Here is a 15,000-nt window from a genome sequence, read left to right on the forward strand (position 1 = left end):
ACTTGCCTCTGACCACTACCTCAATTATTGCTACTTCAGCTTCTTCACTACCTCAATTATTACTACTTCAGCTTCTTCACTACCTCAATTATTGCTACTTCTGTTTGATTGAATTTCAAGTTAAATCGTTTACATTTATTCCACCTCCAACAGACAGACCTAGGTACAGACAGACCTGTACAGTACACGTTACACCCTAATTATTGCAATACAGAACTGAACTGTACTGGGCTGAGCTGTACTGGGCTGTACTGAGCTGTACTGGGCTGTACTGAGCTGTACTGAGCTGTTTGTGTTCTTCCAGGCGCTGACACAGTTCCTGGGCTGGTCCACACTGGCATGCAACACCTATGACAAGCTAAACAAGATGGAGAACAGGAAGGACATCGCCCAGGAGGTGCTCATGTACCAATCTATGGCCACGCCCACTGAAGTCCAGACCATTCTGGTGAGCCTGCGTCCTCGACCCCTGACACATCTACTGACCTTTCTTATTTATTTATCTATTCATACATGCTCCTCTGTGGCTCAGTTGGTAGAGCGCTAATGCTTAGGTTGTGGATTCGATTCCTACTGGGAACATATACACTCACCAAACACTTTATTAGGAACACCTGTACACCTTCTCATGGTGGAGGTGGTGAAACACCTGTACACCTTCTCATGGTGGAGGTGGTGAAACACCTGTACACCTTCTCATGGTGGAGGTGGTGAAACACCTGTACACCTTCTCATGGTGGAGGTGGTGGAACACCTGTACACCTTCTCATGATGGAGGTGGTGTAATGGTGTGGGGAATGTTTTCTTGGCACACTTTGGGCCCTTTAATATTAATCAATCATCGCTTGAATGCCACAGCCTGTTTGAGTATTGTTGCTGACCATGTGCATCCCTTCATGGACACAATTTACCCGTCTTCAAATGGTTACTTCCAGCATGATAATGCACCATGTCACAAAGCAAAAGTCGTCTCAAACTGGTTTCATGAACATGACAATGAGTTCAGTGTTCTTCAGAGGCCTTCCCAGTCTCCGGATCTGAATCCAATAGAACACCTTTGGGATGTGGTAGAACGGGAGATTCTCAGCTTGAAAGTGCAGCTGAAAAATCTGCAGGAATTGCATGATGCAATCATGTCATCACGGACCAGAATCTCAAAGGAATGTTTCCAACATCTTGTGGAATCAATGCCACGAAGAATTTAGGCTGTTTTGAGAGCAAAGGGAGGCCCTACCCAGTATTAGTATAGTGTTCCTAATAAAGGGAGGCCCTACCCAGTATTAGTATAGTGTTCCTAATAAAGGGAGGCCCTACCCAGTATTAGTATAGCGTTCCTAATAAAGGGAAGCCCTACCCAGTGTTAGTATAGTGTTCCTAATAAATTGTTCAGTGAGTCTACACTGAAAAATTTAAGCAAGTAAGTCTCTTTGGATAAAAGCGTCAGCTAAAATGGTATATATTATGTCACATGCAGATAGAAATGTCTGTTTTGAGGAGCCCTGACCAGGAGGCTTCATCACAAGCATCCTCACATTATCGTCATGGTACAACAATCATCACAATATATACGCAAACACAGTATGTATTAACTGTTGATATGTATACAGACAGACCTGTACAGTACACGTTACACCCTCATTATTGCACTACAGAACTGAACTGGGCTGAGCTGTACTGGACTGAGCTGTACTGGACTGAGCTGTACTGGGCTGAGCTGTACTGGACTGAGCTGTACTGGGCTGAGCTGTACTGGACTGAGCTGTACTGGACTGAGCTGTACTGGACTGAGCTGTACTGGACTGAGCTGTACTGGGCTGGGCTGTACTAGACTGAGCTGTACTGGGCTGGGCTGGGCTGTACTGGGATGGGATGGGGTGAGCTGTACTGGGCCATTCTGGGCTGAGCTGAGCTGAGCTGAGCTGTACTGGGCTCAGCTGTACTGGGTTGAGCTGTACTGGGATTAGCTGGACTGGGCTGAGCTGAACTGAGCTGTACTGGGCTGAGCTGAACTGAGCTGTACTGGGCTGAACTGAGCTGTACTGGGCTGAGCTGAGCTGTACTGGGCTGAACTGAGCTGTACTGGGCTGAACTGAGCTGTACTGGGCTGAGCTGAGCTGTACTGGGCTGAACTGAGCTGAACTGAGCTGAACTGAGCTGTACTGGGCTGAGCTGAGCTGTACTGGGCTGAACTGGAACACTGCTCACAAAGAAAATTTGAGAGAAATGATATCCCAGCTAGCAGAGTACGGTTTGGTTCGGCCCTGTCGTTTGAGTGTTAACTCTGTTCCTGCAGAACACTCAGGAGAAGCTGCATAATGCACCGGAGGACTGCGACCAGAAGGAGATGTTAAAGCTTCTGGTAAGACTCCCACAGTCTGGTGACACCCCAACATGGGTGATGCCCTTTTAACCTCTTCTGCTGAAGGCACTATTTGACCATTTTTTACCCACCTAGCATACTATACATGACAAGGAGATAAAGTAAACAATAATCAAATTAATAATCAAATTAAAGCAGAATTTGGGCCCTTACATTGGCCTGTCCAGCTTAAGAGGTGATGCCCTTAAATTACAATGAAATGTGAAAATATGCAGATACTACATATGGATGTATCAATACAGATAAATACAGATATAGATATATAGTACTATTCAGTAGTTGTACAGTAGATATACAGTAGCTATCAAATATGTGACCCAACTGTCAGTTGAAACATCAACCTATACTAACTGTTTGGACTGTGTGTGTCTGTGTGTGTCTATGTGTGTGTCTGTGTCTGTGTCTGTCTGTGTGTGTCTGTGTCTACGTGTGTGTCTGTGTCTGTCTGTGTGTGTCTATGTTTTTGTCTGTGTGTATGACTGTGTCTATGTCTATGTCTGTGTGTATGTGTGTCTGTGTCTGTGTGTATATGTGTGTGTCTGTGTCTATGTATGTGTGTTTGTGTGTCTGTTTGTGTGTCTGTGTGTGTGTGTGTGTGTGTGTGTGTGTGTGTGTGTGTGTGTGTGTGTGTGTGTGTGTGTGTGTGTGTGTGTGTGTGTGTGTATGTGCCTGTGTCTGTGTGTCTGTGTGTGTGTCTGTGTGCAGAGGTCCAACATCCCTGAGGCCAAGGCTGTTGACCTGCTGGAGTTCCACTTCAGTGACTTCCTCATCTCTGAGGTTGACCTCATCAAGTGTGGAATCCGCTGCTTCTTCGAGCTCAAGGTGGTGGAGAAGTTCAAAGTCCCCGCAGAGGTACAGTGAGCTGAGAAAAAAAGAAAATACCTGCTCCCGAAAAAGTCTGCTTCTATATTTTTTAACTGGTCGATAGGGTCTTCAATATCTGGACTATAGGGCCTTCAATATCTGGACTATAGGGTCTTCAATATCTGGACTATAGGGTCTTCAATATCTGGACTATAGGGCCTTCAATATCTGGACTATAGGGTCTTCAATATCTGGACTATAGGGCCTTCAATATCTGGACTATAGGGTCTTCAATATCTGGACTATAGGGTCTTCAATATCTGGACTATAGGGTCTTCAATATCTGGACTATAGGGTCTTCAATATCTGGACTATAGGGTCTTTAATATCTGGACTAGGGTCTTCAATATCTGGACTATAGGGTCTTTAATATCTGGACTATAGACTAGGGTCTTAAATATCTGGACTATAGGGTCTTCAATATCTGGACTATAGGGTCTTTAATATCTGGACTATAGGGTCTTCAATATCTGGACTATAGACTAGGGTCTTCAATATCTGGACTATAGGGTCTTCAATATCTGGACTATAGGGTCTTTAATATCTGGACTATAGGGTCTTCAATATCTGGACTATAGGGTCTTCAATATCTGGACTATAGGGTCTTTAATATCTGGACTATAGACTAGGGTCTTCAATATCTGGACTATAGGGTCTTCAATATCTGGACTATAGGGTCTTTAATATCTGGACTATAGGGTCTTCAATATCTGGACTATAGACTAGGGTCTTCAATATCTGGACTATAGGGCCTTCAATATCTGGACTATAGGGTCTTTAATATCTGGACTATAGGGTCTTCAATATCTGGACTATAGGGTCTTCAATATCTGGACTATAGGGTCTTCAATATCTGGACTATAGGGCCTTCAATATCTGGACTATAGGATCTTCAATATCTGGACTATAGGGTCTTCAATATCTGGACTATAGGGTCTTTAATATCTGGACTATAGGGTCTTCAATATCTGGACTATAGGGTCTTTAATATCTGGACTATAGACTAGGGTCTTCAATATCTGGACTATAGGGTCTTCAATATCTGGACTATAGGGTCTTTAATATCTGGACTATAGGGTCTTCAATATCTGGACTATAGACTAGGGTCTTCAATATCTGGACTATAGGGTCTTCAATATCTGGACTATAGGGTCTTTAATATCTGGACTATAGACTAGGGTCTTCAATATCTGGACTATAGGGTCTTCAATATCTGGACTATAGGGTCTTTAATATCTGGACTATAGGGTCTTCAATATCTGGACTATAGACTAGGGTCTTCAATATCTGGACTATAGGGTCTTCAATATCTGGACTATAGGGTCTTTAATATCTGGACTATAGACTAGGGTCTTCAATATCTGGACTATAGGGTCTTCAATATCTGGACTATAGGGTCTTTAATATCTGGACTATAGGGTCTTCAATATCTGGACTATAGACTAGGGTCTTCAATATCTGGACTATAGGGTCTTCAATATCTGGACTATAGGGTCTTCAATATCTGGACTATAGGGTCTTTAATATCTGGACTATAGGGTCTTCAATATCTGGACTATAGGGTCTTTAATATCTGGACTATAGACTAGGGTCTTCAATATCTGGACTATAGGGTCTTCAATATCTGGACTATAGGGTCTTTAATATCTGGACTATAGGGTCTTCAATATCTGGACTATAGGGTCTTCAATATCTGGACTATAGGGTCTTCAATATCTGGACTATAGGGCCTTCAATATCTGGACTATAGGGCCTTTAATATCTGAACTATAGACTAGGGTCTTCAATATCTGGACTATAGGGTCTTCAATATCTGGACTATAGGGTCTTTAATATCTGGACTATAGGGTCTTCAATATCTGGACTATAGGGTCTTCAATATCTGGACTATAGGGTCTTTAATATCTGGACTATAGACTAGGGTCTTCAATATCTGGACTATAGGGTCTTCAATATCTGGACTATAGGGTCTTCAATATCTGGACTATAGGGTCTTCAATATCTGGACTATAGGGTCTTCAATATCTGGACTATAGGGTCTTTAATATCTGGACTAGGGTCTTCAATATCTGGACTATAGGGTCTTTAATATCTGGACTATAGACTAGGGTCTTAAATATCTGGACTATAGGGTCTTCAATATCTGGACTATAGGGTCTTTAATATCTGGACTATAGGGTCTTCAATATCTGGACTATAGACTAGGGTCTTCAATATCTGGACTATAGGGTCTTCAATATCTGGACTATAGGGTCTTTAATATCTGGACTATAGGGTCTTCAATATCTGGACTATAGGGTCTTCAATATCTGGACTATAGGGTCTTTAATATCTGGACTATAGACTAGGGTCTTCAATATCTGGACTATAGGGTCTTCAATATCTGGACTATAGGGTCTTTAATATCTGGACTATAGGGTCTTCAATATCTGGACTATAGACTAGGGTCTTCAATATCTGGACTATAGGGCCTTCAATATCTGGACTATAGGGTCTTTAATATCTGGACTATAGGGTCTTCAATATCTGGACTATAGGGTCTTCAATATCTGGACTATAGGGTCTTCAATATCTGGACTATAGGGCCTTCAATATCTGGACTATAGGATCTTCAATATCTGGACTATAGGGTCTTCAATATCTGGACTATAGGGTCTTTAATATCTGGACTATAGGGTCTTCAATATCTGGACTATAGGGTCTTTAATATCTGGACTATAGACTAGGGTCTTCAATATCTGGACTATAGGGTCTTCAATATCTGGACTATAGGGTCTTTAATATCTGGACTATAGGGTCTTCAATATCTGGACTATAGACTAGGGTCTTCAATATCTGGACTATAGGGTCTTCAATATCTGGACTATAGGGTCTTTAATATCTGGACTATAGACTAGGGTCTTCAATATCTGGACTATAGGGTCTTCAATATCTGGACTATAGGGTCTTTAATATCTGGACTATAGGGTCTTCAATATCTGGACTATAGACTAGGGTCTTCAATATCTGGACTATAGGGTCTTCAATATCTGGACTATAGGGTCTTTAATATCTGGACTATAGACTAGGGTCTTCAATATCTGGACTATAGGGTCTTCAATATCTGGACTATAGGGTCTTTAATATCTGGACTATAGGGTCTTCAATATCTGGACTATAGACTAGGGTCTTCAATATCTGGACTATAGGGTCTTCAATATCTGGACTATAGGGTCTTCAATATCTGGACTATAGGGTCTTTAATATCTGGACTATAGGGTCTTCAATATCTGGACTATAGGGTCTTTAATATCTGGACTATAGACTAGGGTCTTCAATATCTGGACTATAGGGTCTTCAATATCTGGACTATAGGGTCTTTAATATCTGGACTATAGGGTCTTCAATATCTGGACTATAGGGTCTTCAATATCTGGACTATAGGGTCTTCAATATCTGGACTATAGGGCCTTCAATATCTGGACTATAGGGCCTTTAATATCTGAACTATAGACTAGGGTCTTCAATATCTGGACTATAGGGTCTTCAATATCTGGACTATAGGGTCTTTAATATCTGGACTATAGGGTCTTCAATATCTGGACTATAGGGTCTTCAATATCTGGACTATAGGGTCTTTAATATCAGGACTATAGACTAGGGTCTTCAATATCTGGACTATAGGGTCTTCAATATCTGGACTATAGGGTCTTCAATATCTGGACTATAGGGTCTTCAATATCTGGACTATAGGGTCTTCAATATCTGGACTATAGGGTCTTTAATATCTGGACTAGGGTCTTCAATATCTGGACTATAGGGTCTTTAATATCTGGACTATAGACTAGGGTCTTAAATATCTGGACTATAGGGTCTTCAATATCTGGACTATAGGGTCTTTAATATCTGGACTATAGGGTCTTCAATATCTGGACTATAGACTAGGGTCTTCAATATCTGGACTATAGGGTCTTCAATATCTGGACTATAGGGTCTTTAATATCTGGACTATAGGGTCTTCAATATCTGGACTATAGGGTCTTCAATATCTGGACTATAGGGTCTTTAATATCTGGACTATAGACTAGGGTCTTCAATATCTGGACTATAGGGTCTTCAATATCTGGACTATAGGGTCTTTAATATCTGGACTATAGGGTCTTCAATATCTGGACTATAGACTAGGGTCTTCAATATCTGGACTATAGGGCCTTCAATATCTGGACTATAGGGTCTTTAATATCTGGACTATAGGGTCTTCAATATCTGGACTATAGGGTCTTCAATATCTGGACTATAGGGTCTTCAATATCTGGACTATAGGGCCTTCAATATCTGGACTATAGGATCTTCAATATCTGGACTATAGGGTCTTCAATATCTGGACTATAGGGTCTTTAATATCTGGACTATAGGGTCTTCAATATCTGGACTATAGGGTCTTTAATATCTGGACTATAGACTAGGGTCTTCAATATCTGGACTATAGGGTCTTCAATATCTGGACTATAGGGTCTTTAATATCTGGACTATAGGGTCTTCAATATCTGGACTATAGACTAGGGTCTTCAATATCTGGACTATAGGGTCTTCAATATCTGGACTATAGGGTCTTTAATATCTGGACTATAGACTAGGGTCTTCAATATCTGGACTATAGGGTCTTCAATATCTGGACTATAGGGTCTTTAATATCTGGACTATAGGGTCTTCAATATCTGGACTATAGACTAGGGTCTTCAATATCTGGACTATAGGGTCTTCAATATCTGGACTATAGGGTCTTCAATATCTGGACTATAGGGTCTTTAATATCTGGACTATAGGGTCTTCAATATCTGGACTATAGGGTCTTTAATATCTGGACTATAGACTAGGGTCTTCAATATCTGGACTATAGGGTCTTCAATATCTGGACTATAGGGTCTTTAATATCTGGACTATAGGGTCTTCAATATCTGGACTATAGGGTCTTCAATATCTGGACTATAGGGTCTTCAATATCTGGACTATAGGGCCTTCAATATCTGGACTATAGGGCCTTTAATATCTGAACTATAGACTAGGGTCTTTAATATCTGGACTATAGGGTCTTCAATATCTGGACTATAGGGTCTTTAATATCTGGACTATAGACTAGGGTCTTCAATATCTGGACTATAGGGTCTTCAATATCTGGACTATAGGGTCTTTAATATCTGGACTATAGGGTCTTCAATATCTGGACTATAGGGTCTTCAATATCTGGACTATAGGGTCTTCAATATCTGGACTATAGGGCCTTCAATATCTGGACTATAGGGCCTTTAATATCTGAACTATAGACTAGGGTCTTCAATATCTGGACTATAGGGTCTTCAATATCTGGACTATAGGGTCTTCAATATCTGGACTATAGGGCCTTTAATATCTGGACTATACAGTCTTCAATATCTGGACTATACAGTCTTCAATATCTGGACTATAGGTTCTTCAATATCTACATTTACATTCATGGCATTTAGCCGTGAATGTAAATGTATCTGGACTATAAGGTCTTTAATATCTGGACTATAGGGTCTTTAATATCTGGACTATAGGGTCTTTAATATCTGAACTATAGGGTCTTTAATATCTGGACTATAGGGTCTTTAATATCTGGACTATAGGTTCTTCAATATCTACATTTACATTCATGGCATTTAGCCTTGAATGTAAATTTATCTGGACTATAAGGTCTTCAATATCTGGACTATAAGGTCTTCAATATCTGGACTATAGGGTCTTTGATATCTGGATTATAGGGTCTTTAATATCTGGACTATAAGGTCTTTGATATCTGGACTATAGGGTCTTTGATATCTTATAAACAAACAATGTTTTATTCGCCATGCAATCGAATCGAATCAATCGCAGGAATGTGGTAATTTTTGCACAAATCCCCCCCCCCTCCCTCCCCCAAGACAACACACATGCACACTCTGTGCCCCCCCAGCCCCCCCAGGGAGAACAGAGCTCTGGACACACGGTCAGCCATCCCCCCCCCAGGGAGAACAGAGCTCTGGGCACAGGGTCAGCCATCTCCCCCCCCCCCCCCCCCCCCCCAGGGAGAACAGAGCTCTGGGCACAGGGTCAGCCATCTCCCCCCCCCCCCCCAGGGGAAACAGAGCTCTGGGCACAGGGTCAGCCATCTTCGTTGCCCCTGGAGCAGTTAGGGATTAAGGGCACAACAGCAGTGTAGGCACCTTAGATGTGATACCTCTGTATGCTGTATACTGTACAGACATAGTGTTTAGATCATACCTTATGGCTGAATTGACATACATGCTACATGAGGGAAACAGCAGTAATCTGATGTACTGTCATCGTCAATCGGCGCTGGCTAGCGGATGGAAGGATTTGCATCACACAGGAATTAAGAGACAATGCCTCAAATGTACTGTAGTCTACGCATTGATCCCTAACTGTCTTAGACTGAGAACTGAAGAGTTGTAAAGGCAACGTGGAAGGTAGTATCGTTTCAGAGTCATCAGAACATACAGGACATCAGCACTGATATTTCTTGATTCTTCTGTCCCTTTAAACCAAACAAACAAACCATGTTTTATTTACCAATTAATCACCAATCAACTGTTTGGAATGTGGTATTTCTGCACACAACCCCACGAGACAATACATGTGCAAACCCCCCAGGGACAACAGAGCTCTGGGCACAGGGTCAGCCATCTGCATCTCCTGGAGCAGTTAGGGGTTAAGTGCTTTGCTCAAGGGCACAACGGCACCTTAGACGTGATGCCAGCAACCCTCCAGTCACCAGCTCACACCCAGCTCCCTCCTGGGGTGGGGATCGAACCAGCGACCCACCGATTGCTCTAACCTCTAGGCTACCTGCCGCCCTTTTAGACCCTGACAAGATGGATGTACACGGTTCGGAAGGGTTACCGTGACATCACCTACCACAACTGGAGACACGGTTTCAACGTGGGCCAGACCATGTTCACACTTCTAATGGTACGTCTGATGTCACATGATACCCTGTCCATACTGCCTACTGTTTTGTGTATGTGCATCAGGGGAGGCTGGTGGAAGTAGAAATCAGAGGACGGGCTCATTGTCCTGCATGGGATTCCTCATTCCATTCCATACACTACAATGAGCCCGTCCTCCAATTTCTATCTCCACCAGCCTCCCCTGATGTGCATGTGTAGTGTGTGACAATGAAACATCATCTTAATGCCATCAATAGAATCAAGTAATAAAACATACTAAAACAGTCAAATGTATGTGTGAAAATAAAACATGAAAATCATCTTAAAACAATAGAATAGTACAATACAAACCATCTTAGAGGAGAGAACATGTGTAGCAGAAGGCCACAAAACGTAATACATGTTTAGTAACAGAACGTTGGTATTATTATGGCATCGCACTGCTAATTGATATTGATATTGTTTGATTGTTGTGTTGTTGAGGAGTTGCTCACCCTAAAGCATTTCATTAAATGGTGTCCTGTATATTGCTTAAATGACCATTCAAATTTTATTTGAATTTCCTTCTCTCCCACAGACAGGCAAACTGAAGAAGTACTACTCTGACCTGGAGACCTTTGCCATGGTTGCAGCTGGATTCTGTCATGATATCGACCACAGAGGAACTAACAATCTGTACCAGACAAAGTAAGAACTTCTAAGATTAGCTGTTTTTATGAAGTACCCAGTATAGTGAAAGTGGTTTAGTGAACTCCACTTCCATGACGATCAACCTTGCCTTGTCTTAGCACCGAGAGCTAAGGCCATCGCCTCAGCTTTAGCTAAGGGGGCTTACACTGTATTGGGTTGTGCCAATGACACAGGTTCAATACCTGAGCATCAGGGGTAAGACACTCCATAAAGATACAATTGACAGACAAAACTGTATCAGAACAATTGATTCAGTTGATAAAGGAACAGTAACACTGTTGGGTGTGTTAGACAGGGGATTGAAACCCTGTTCTGTGTCCCCTGTCTTCCAGGAGTCTGTCTCCTCTGGCTAAGCTCCACAGCAACTCAATCATGGAGAGACACCATCTGGAGTACAGCAAGACCCTCATGGGGGCCGAGGTGGGGGGGTCCTCTCATATTTCTGTTGAGACTATATTGGTCTGCTGATATTTTATGCTCTTATTTTCATGCTGTTGTTACAACCACTGGAATTCAAAACTTTGGAATTGATCTATCGATGGTTGTGATGCCCATTGGCATTATACAGTAGGCCTACTGTGCAACATTCTCCTCCAAATGAATGCTTGAATATTGCAACTCAGTGTTGTCATGCTAATTGCTAACCCTGTGTCTTCTTCTGCAGGACCTCAACATCTTTCAGAACCTCCAGAAGCGTCAGTTCGAGACGGTGCAACATCTGTTTGAAGTCGCCATCATTGCCACTGACCTGGCCCTCTACTTCAAGTATGAGTTCATTCCAATCCATTACAAGTTTTCTGGTAGTCTATATTTGACTGTCAGATATGGCTTGATAAAGTACACTCGTTTAATGACCAACCTTGGCTGTTAGCTCTCTAGAACAAATGACTAAGTTTTAGCTCAGTGGGCTAATGCATGTTTTGATTTGCCACAAATGTCCCAGGTTTAAAATCTGGTTGGTCCAGTATAGGGTCATCATTAGATGATAATAAGCTGTTGATAGCAGCTAAAGTAACAATATTTGTGGCCTGGGGTTGTCCAGTGGTCTGGTACCAGTATCGTGGCCTGGGTGGTCCAGTGGTCTGGTACCAGTACCGTGGCCTGGGGTGGTCCAGTGGTCTGGTACCAGTACCGTGGCCTGGGGTGGTCCAGTGGTCTGGTACCAGTACTGTGGCCTAGGGTGGTCCAGTGGTCTGGTACCAGTACCGTGGCCTGGGGTGGTCCAGTGGTCTGGTACCAGTACCGTGGCCTGGGGTGGTCTAGTGGTCTAGTACCATGGCCTGGGGTGGTCCAGGGGTCTGGTACCAGTACCGTGGCCTGGGGTGGTCCAGTGGTCTAGTACCGTGGCCTGGGGTGGGTGGTCCAGTGGTCTGGCACCGCAGCCTACACTGCACACACATGCCCATGTCGGCATGGGTTTGTATCCGGGCCATGCCCTGCTGACATAACCTCTCCTCCTTACTTTCCTGTCTCTCTCCACTGTCTCCATCCAATAAAAAAAATATTGAAGACCCTATAGTAAAAAAAAAGTTACAATATCTTACCGTTCAAACATACAGGATAACCGCTTAGCATGAAGTTGTAGCTAGAACTTTAGAGCACAGCATGCAGGTCTAAGGATACTGACATAACTCCCCTCTGTTCTCCAGGAAAAGAACCATGTTCCAGAAGATTGTGGATGCCACAGAGAAAATGCCAGAGGAGGCAGAGAGGATCAATTATGTCTCCAACAACGCAATCAGGAAGGAGATTGTCATGTAAATGCTTTTGTAACAACCAATCAGGAAGGAGATTGTCATGTAAATGCTTTTGTAACAACCAATCAGGAAGGAGATTGTCATGTGAATGATATAGTAACAACCAATCAGGAAGGAGATTGTCATGTAAATGCTATAGTAACAACCAATCAGGAAGGAGATTGTCATGTGAATGCTATAGTAATGGGGGCGCTTAGTGGCGTAGCACACTAATGCGCATACCACATAATTGCAATGTTCCAGTTTCAATTCCGACCCTCGACACGTCTTGCATATCGTCCCTCCTCTCTCTCCCATCCTTCCTGTCAATCTCTACTGTCTCTATCCCAATAAAGCAGAAATGCCTATATAAAAAAAAATATATGCTATAGAAACAACCAATCAGGAAGGAGATTGTCATGTAAATGGTATAGTAACAACCAATCAATTTCAATTATTAATCAGTGAAATAGTACAGTATATAACTGGTAGTTGTTTCAACTCCTGTTTCAACTACATACATTTAATGTACTGTCCATCATAACACCCACGCCATGCAGAGAGATTGATGTGTTATTAGTTGTATTATAATGGGGTTGTACAGATGAATGAATTAATCAGATGAATCAACTAATTCTTTAGAAAGAAATATATCAGACCAAGGGCAAGAACTTTTTTGGTTTTTAATTTTTGGTGAATAAAGTCACCCTTGGCACTCTAGAATGTTGACAGTTTGGACGACTTTATTCAGCCTCGGCGCTGAATGAGTTAAAGCTTGAGTGACATGTAGCCAAGTACTGTAAACAAGAGTGCTGTACCAAGGAAGCTCAGGTCAAGCAATCAGCACCCTTTTGTCTCCATCTATGCGAATGGGAATAGCAATTTTCACTTTTGATGTGGAGGCCATCGTTTCATTGTTAATGTAAAGGATTCTATTACTCCCTCTTCATTGTTATGCACCACTTTGGGGTTCTTGTCTAGGAATGTTCAGAAAATAAGTGACCACCTAAATTGCCAGGTGAAAAATAAGAGCAAATTAAATCACATTTCCACATTAGATTAATCGGTAGATCAATAATCTAAGAGGAAAAGATTAATCAACACATTTTTTAATCGACTGACAACCCTATATTACATGAATAATTTCCCCAACGTTGCCTAAATCAGTTGTCTCTCACACAGGGCAATGATGATGACAGCTTGTGACTTGTCAGCCATTGCAAAGCCATGGGAGATCCAAAGCAAGGTGAGTTCACCTCTTTACCTCACGGTTTAAGATCCTGGCCCACAGAAGTGAACTGTAACTTACAGAACTTATCTTTGTGAGGCCCGAACATGGCGTCACACATGGTTCTCCCTCATGGTTCTGTTGATTCTCTTTGGTCCCAGGTTGCATTGATGGTGGCAGCAGAGTTCTGGGAGCAGGGAGACTTGGAGAAAAGTGTTCTGGACCAACAGCCCATTGTAAGAGCACATTATTTCTGTCATTCTGCACATTATTTCTGTCATTACATACATTATTTCTGTCATTACATACATTATTTCTGTCATTACATACATGTAATTCTGTGCATTATTGCTGTCATTCTTCACATTTGTGTAATTACATATGTACCTCCGTATAACACACGAAATAGAAGTGTTCACATGCCTCACAACGGCCGTTTCATATAGTTATAATATTCTGCTATACTTTTTCTCTTGTTATGGAAATGGGCATTCTTGTGTATGTTGCATATATATTAAACTTGAGGGTTACAATGAAAACTGCTTGTATTCTAGGTATTCTAGGCATTCTAGGTAAACCCTATTGCTCTCATCTCAGCTGTGTATGATTCTGGTGATTCTGCCTCCTGATAAAACCACCTGCTTCCTCCTCAGCCAATGATGGATAGGAATCATGCTGACGAGCTACCCAAGATGCAGTGCGGCTTCATCGATTTCGTCTGCACTTTTGTGTACAAGGTACTGTAAATTACCTTTAGGAAAACGGTTCGTGGCACCCTAAATGAGCTCCTCTTTGCTCCTGGTTTCATCGAAGCCTCTCTGTCTCATGTGATTTACTGAATTATGGCTCGGAGTGCTTTAGACTAAACAGTCTCCAAATTATTACGGTCTGAGGGATAGTTTCTGCAGACCAGGAAAATACGATCTGGGGGATCGTAATACCAGCACTTGACAACCTGTTTTTATGTGAAATACGTCCAAAACTTAAGATACCGGTGCATAAGAGTTACGTGAATTACGACTTGCTTTTGGAATTACGATTTGCATTTCGGGTGACTGGTTAAGTTTAGGCATTAACTTTGACTGGTTAAGTTTAGCCGTTAACTTCGACTGGTTAAGCTTAGGCATTAACTAAGACTGGTTAAGTTTAGACATT

At 42.0% G+C, this 15,000-nt stretch overlaps 1 protein-coding gene across 1 annotated transcript in view; it reads left to right on the forward strand.

Moving 5' to 3' along the window:
- LOC310822446 (cone cGMP-specific 3',5'-cyclic phosphodiesterase subunit alpha'-like) overlaps positions 1 to 15,000 on the forward strand; it is a gene marked incomplete at both ends in the record, with an annotated part of 33,561 nt that overhangs the window by 5,976 nt on the left and 12,585 nt on the right. The window contains 11 exons of the mRNA XM_083694783.1: positions 305 to 448; positions 2,294 to 2,359; positions 3,086 to 3,232; positions 10,106 to 10,213; positions 10,769 to 10,878; positions 11,214 to 11,301; positions 11,546 to 11,646; positions 12,531 to 12,638; positions 13,800 to 13,863; positions 14,007 to 14,081; positions 14,499 to 14,582. Coding sequence (XP_083550909.1) covers positions 305 to 448; positions 2,294 to 2,359; positions 3,086 to 3,232; positions 10,106 to 10,213; positions 10,769 to 10,878; positions 11,214 to 11,301; positions 11,546 to 11,646; positions 12,531 to 12,638; positions 13,800 to 13,863; positions 14,007 to 14,081; positions 14,499 to 14,582 — 1,095 coding nt within the window. The remainder of the gene's footprint in view (positions 1 to 304; positions 449 to 2,293; positions 2,360 to 3,085; positions 3,233 to 10,105; positions 10,214 to 10,768; positions 10,879 to 11,213; positions 11,302 to 11,545; positions 11,647 to 12,530; positions 12,639 to 13,799; positions 13,864 to 14,006; positions 14,082 to 14,498; positions 14,583 to 15,000) is intronic.

This window comes from Argentina silus (genome assembly GCF_951799395.1).
Source record: "Argentina silus genome assembly, chromosome: X".
Lineage (NCBI taxonomy): Eukaryota > Metazoa > Chordata > Actinopteri > Argentiniformes > Argentinidae > Argentina > Argentina silus.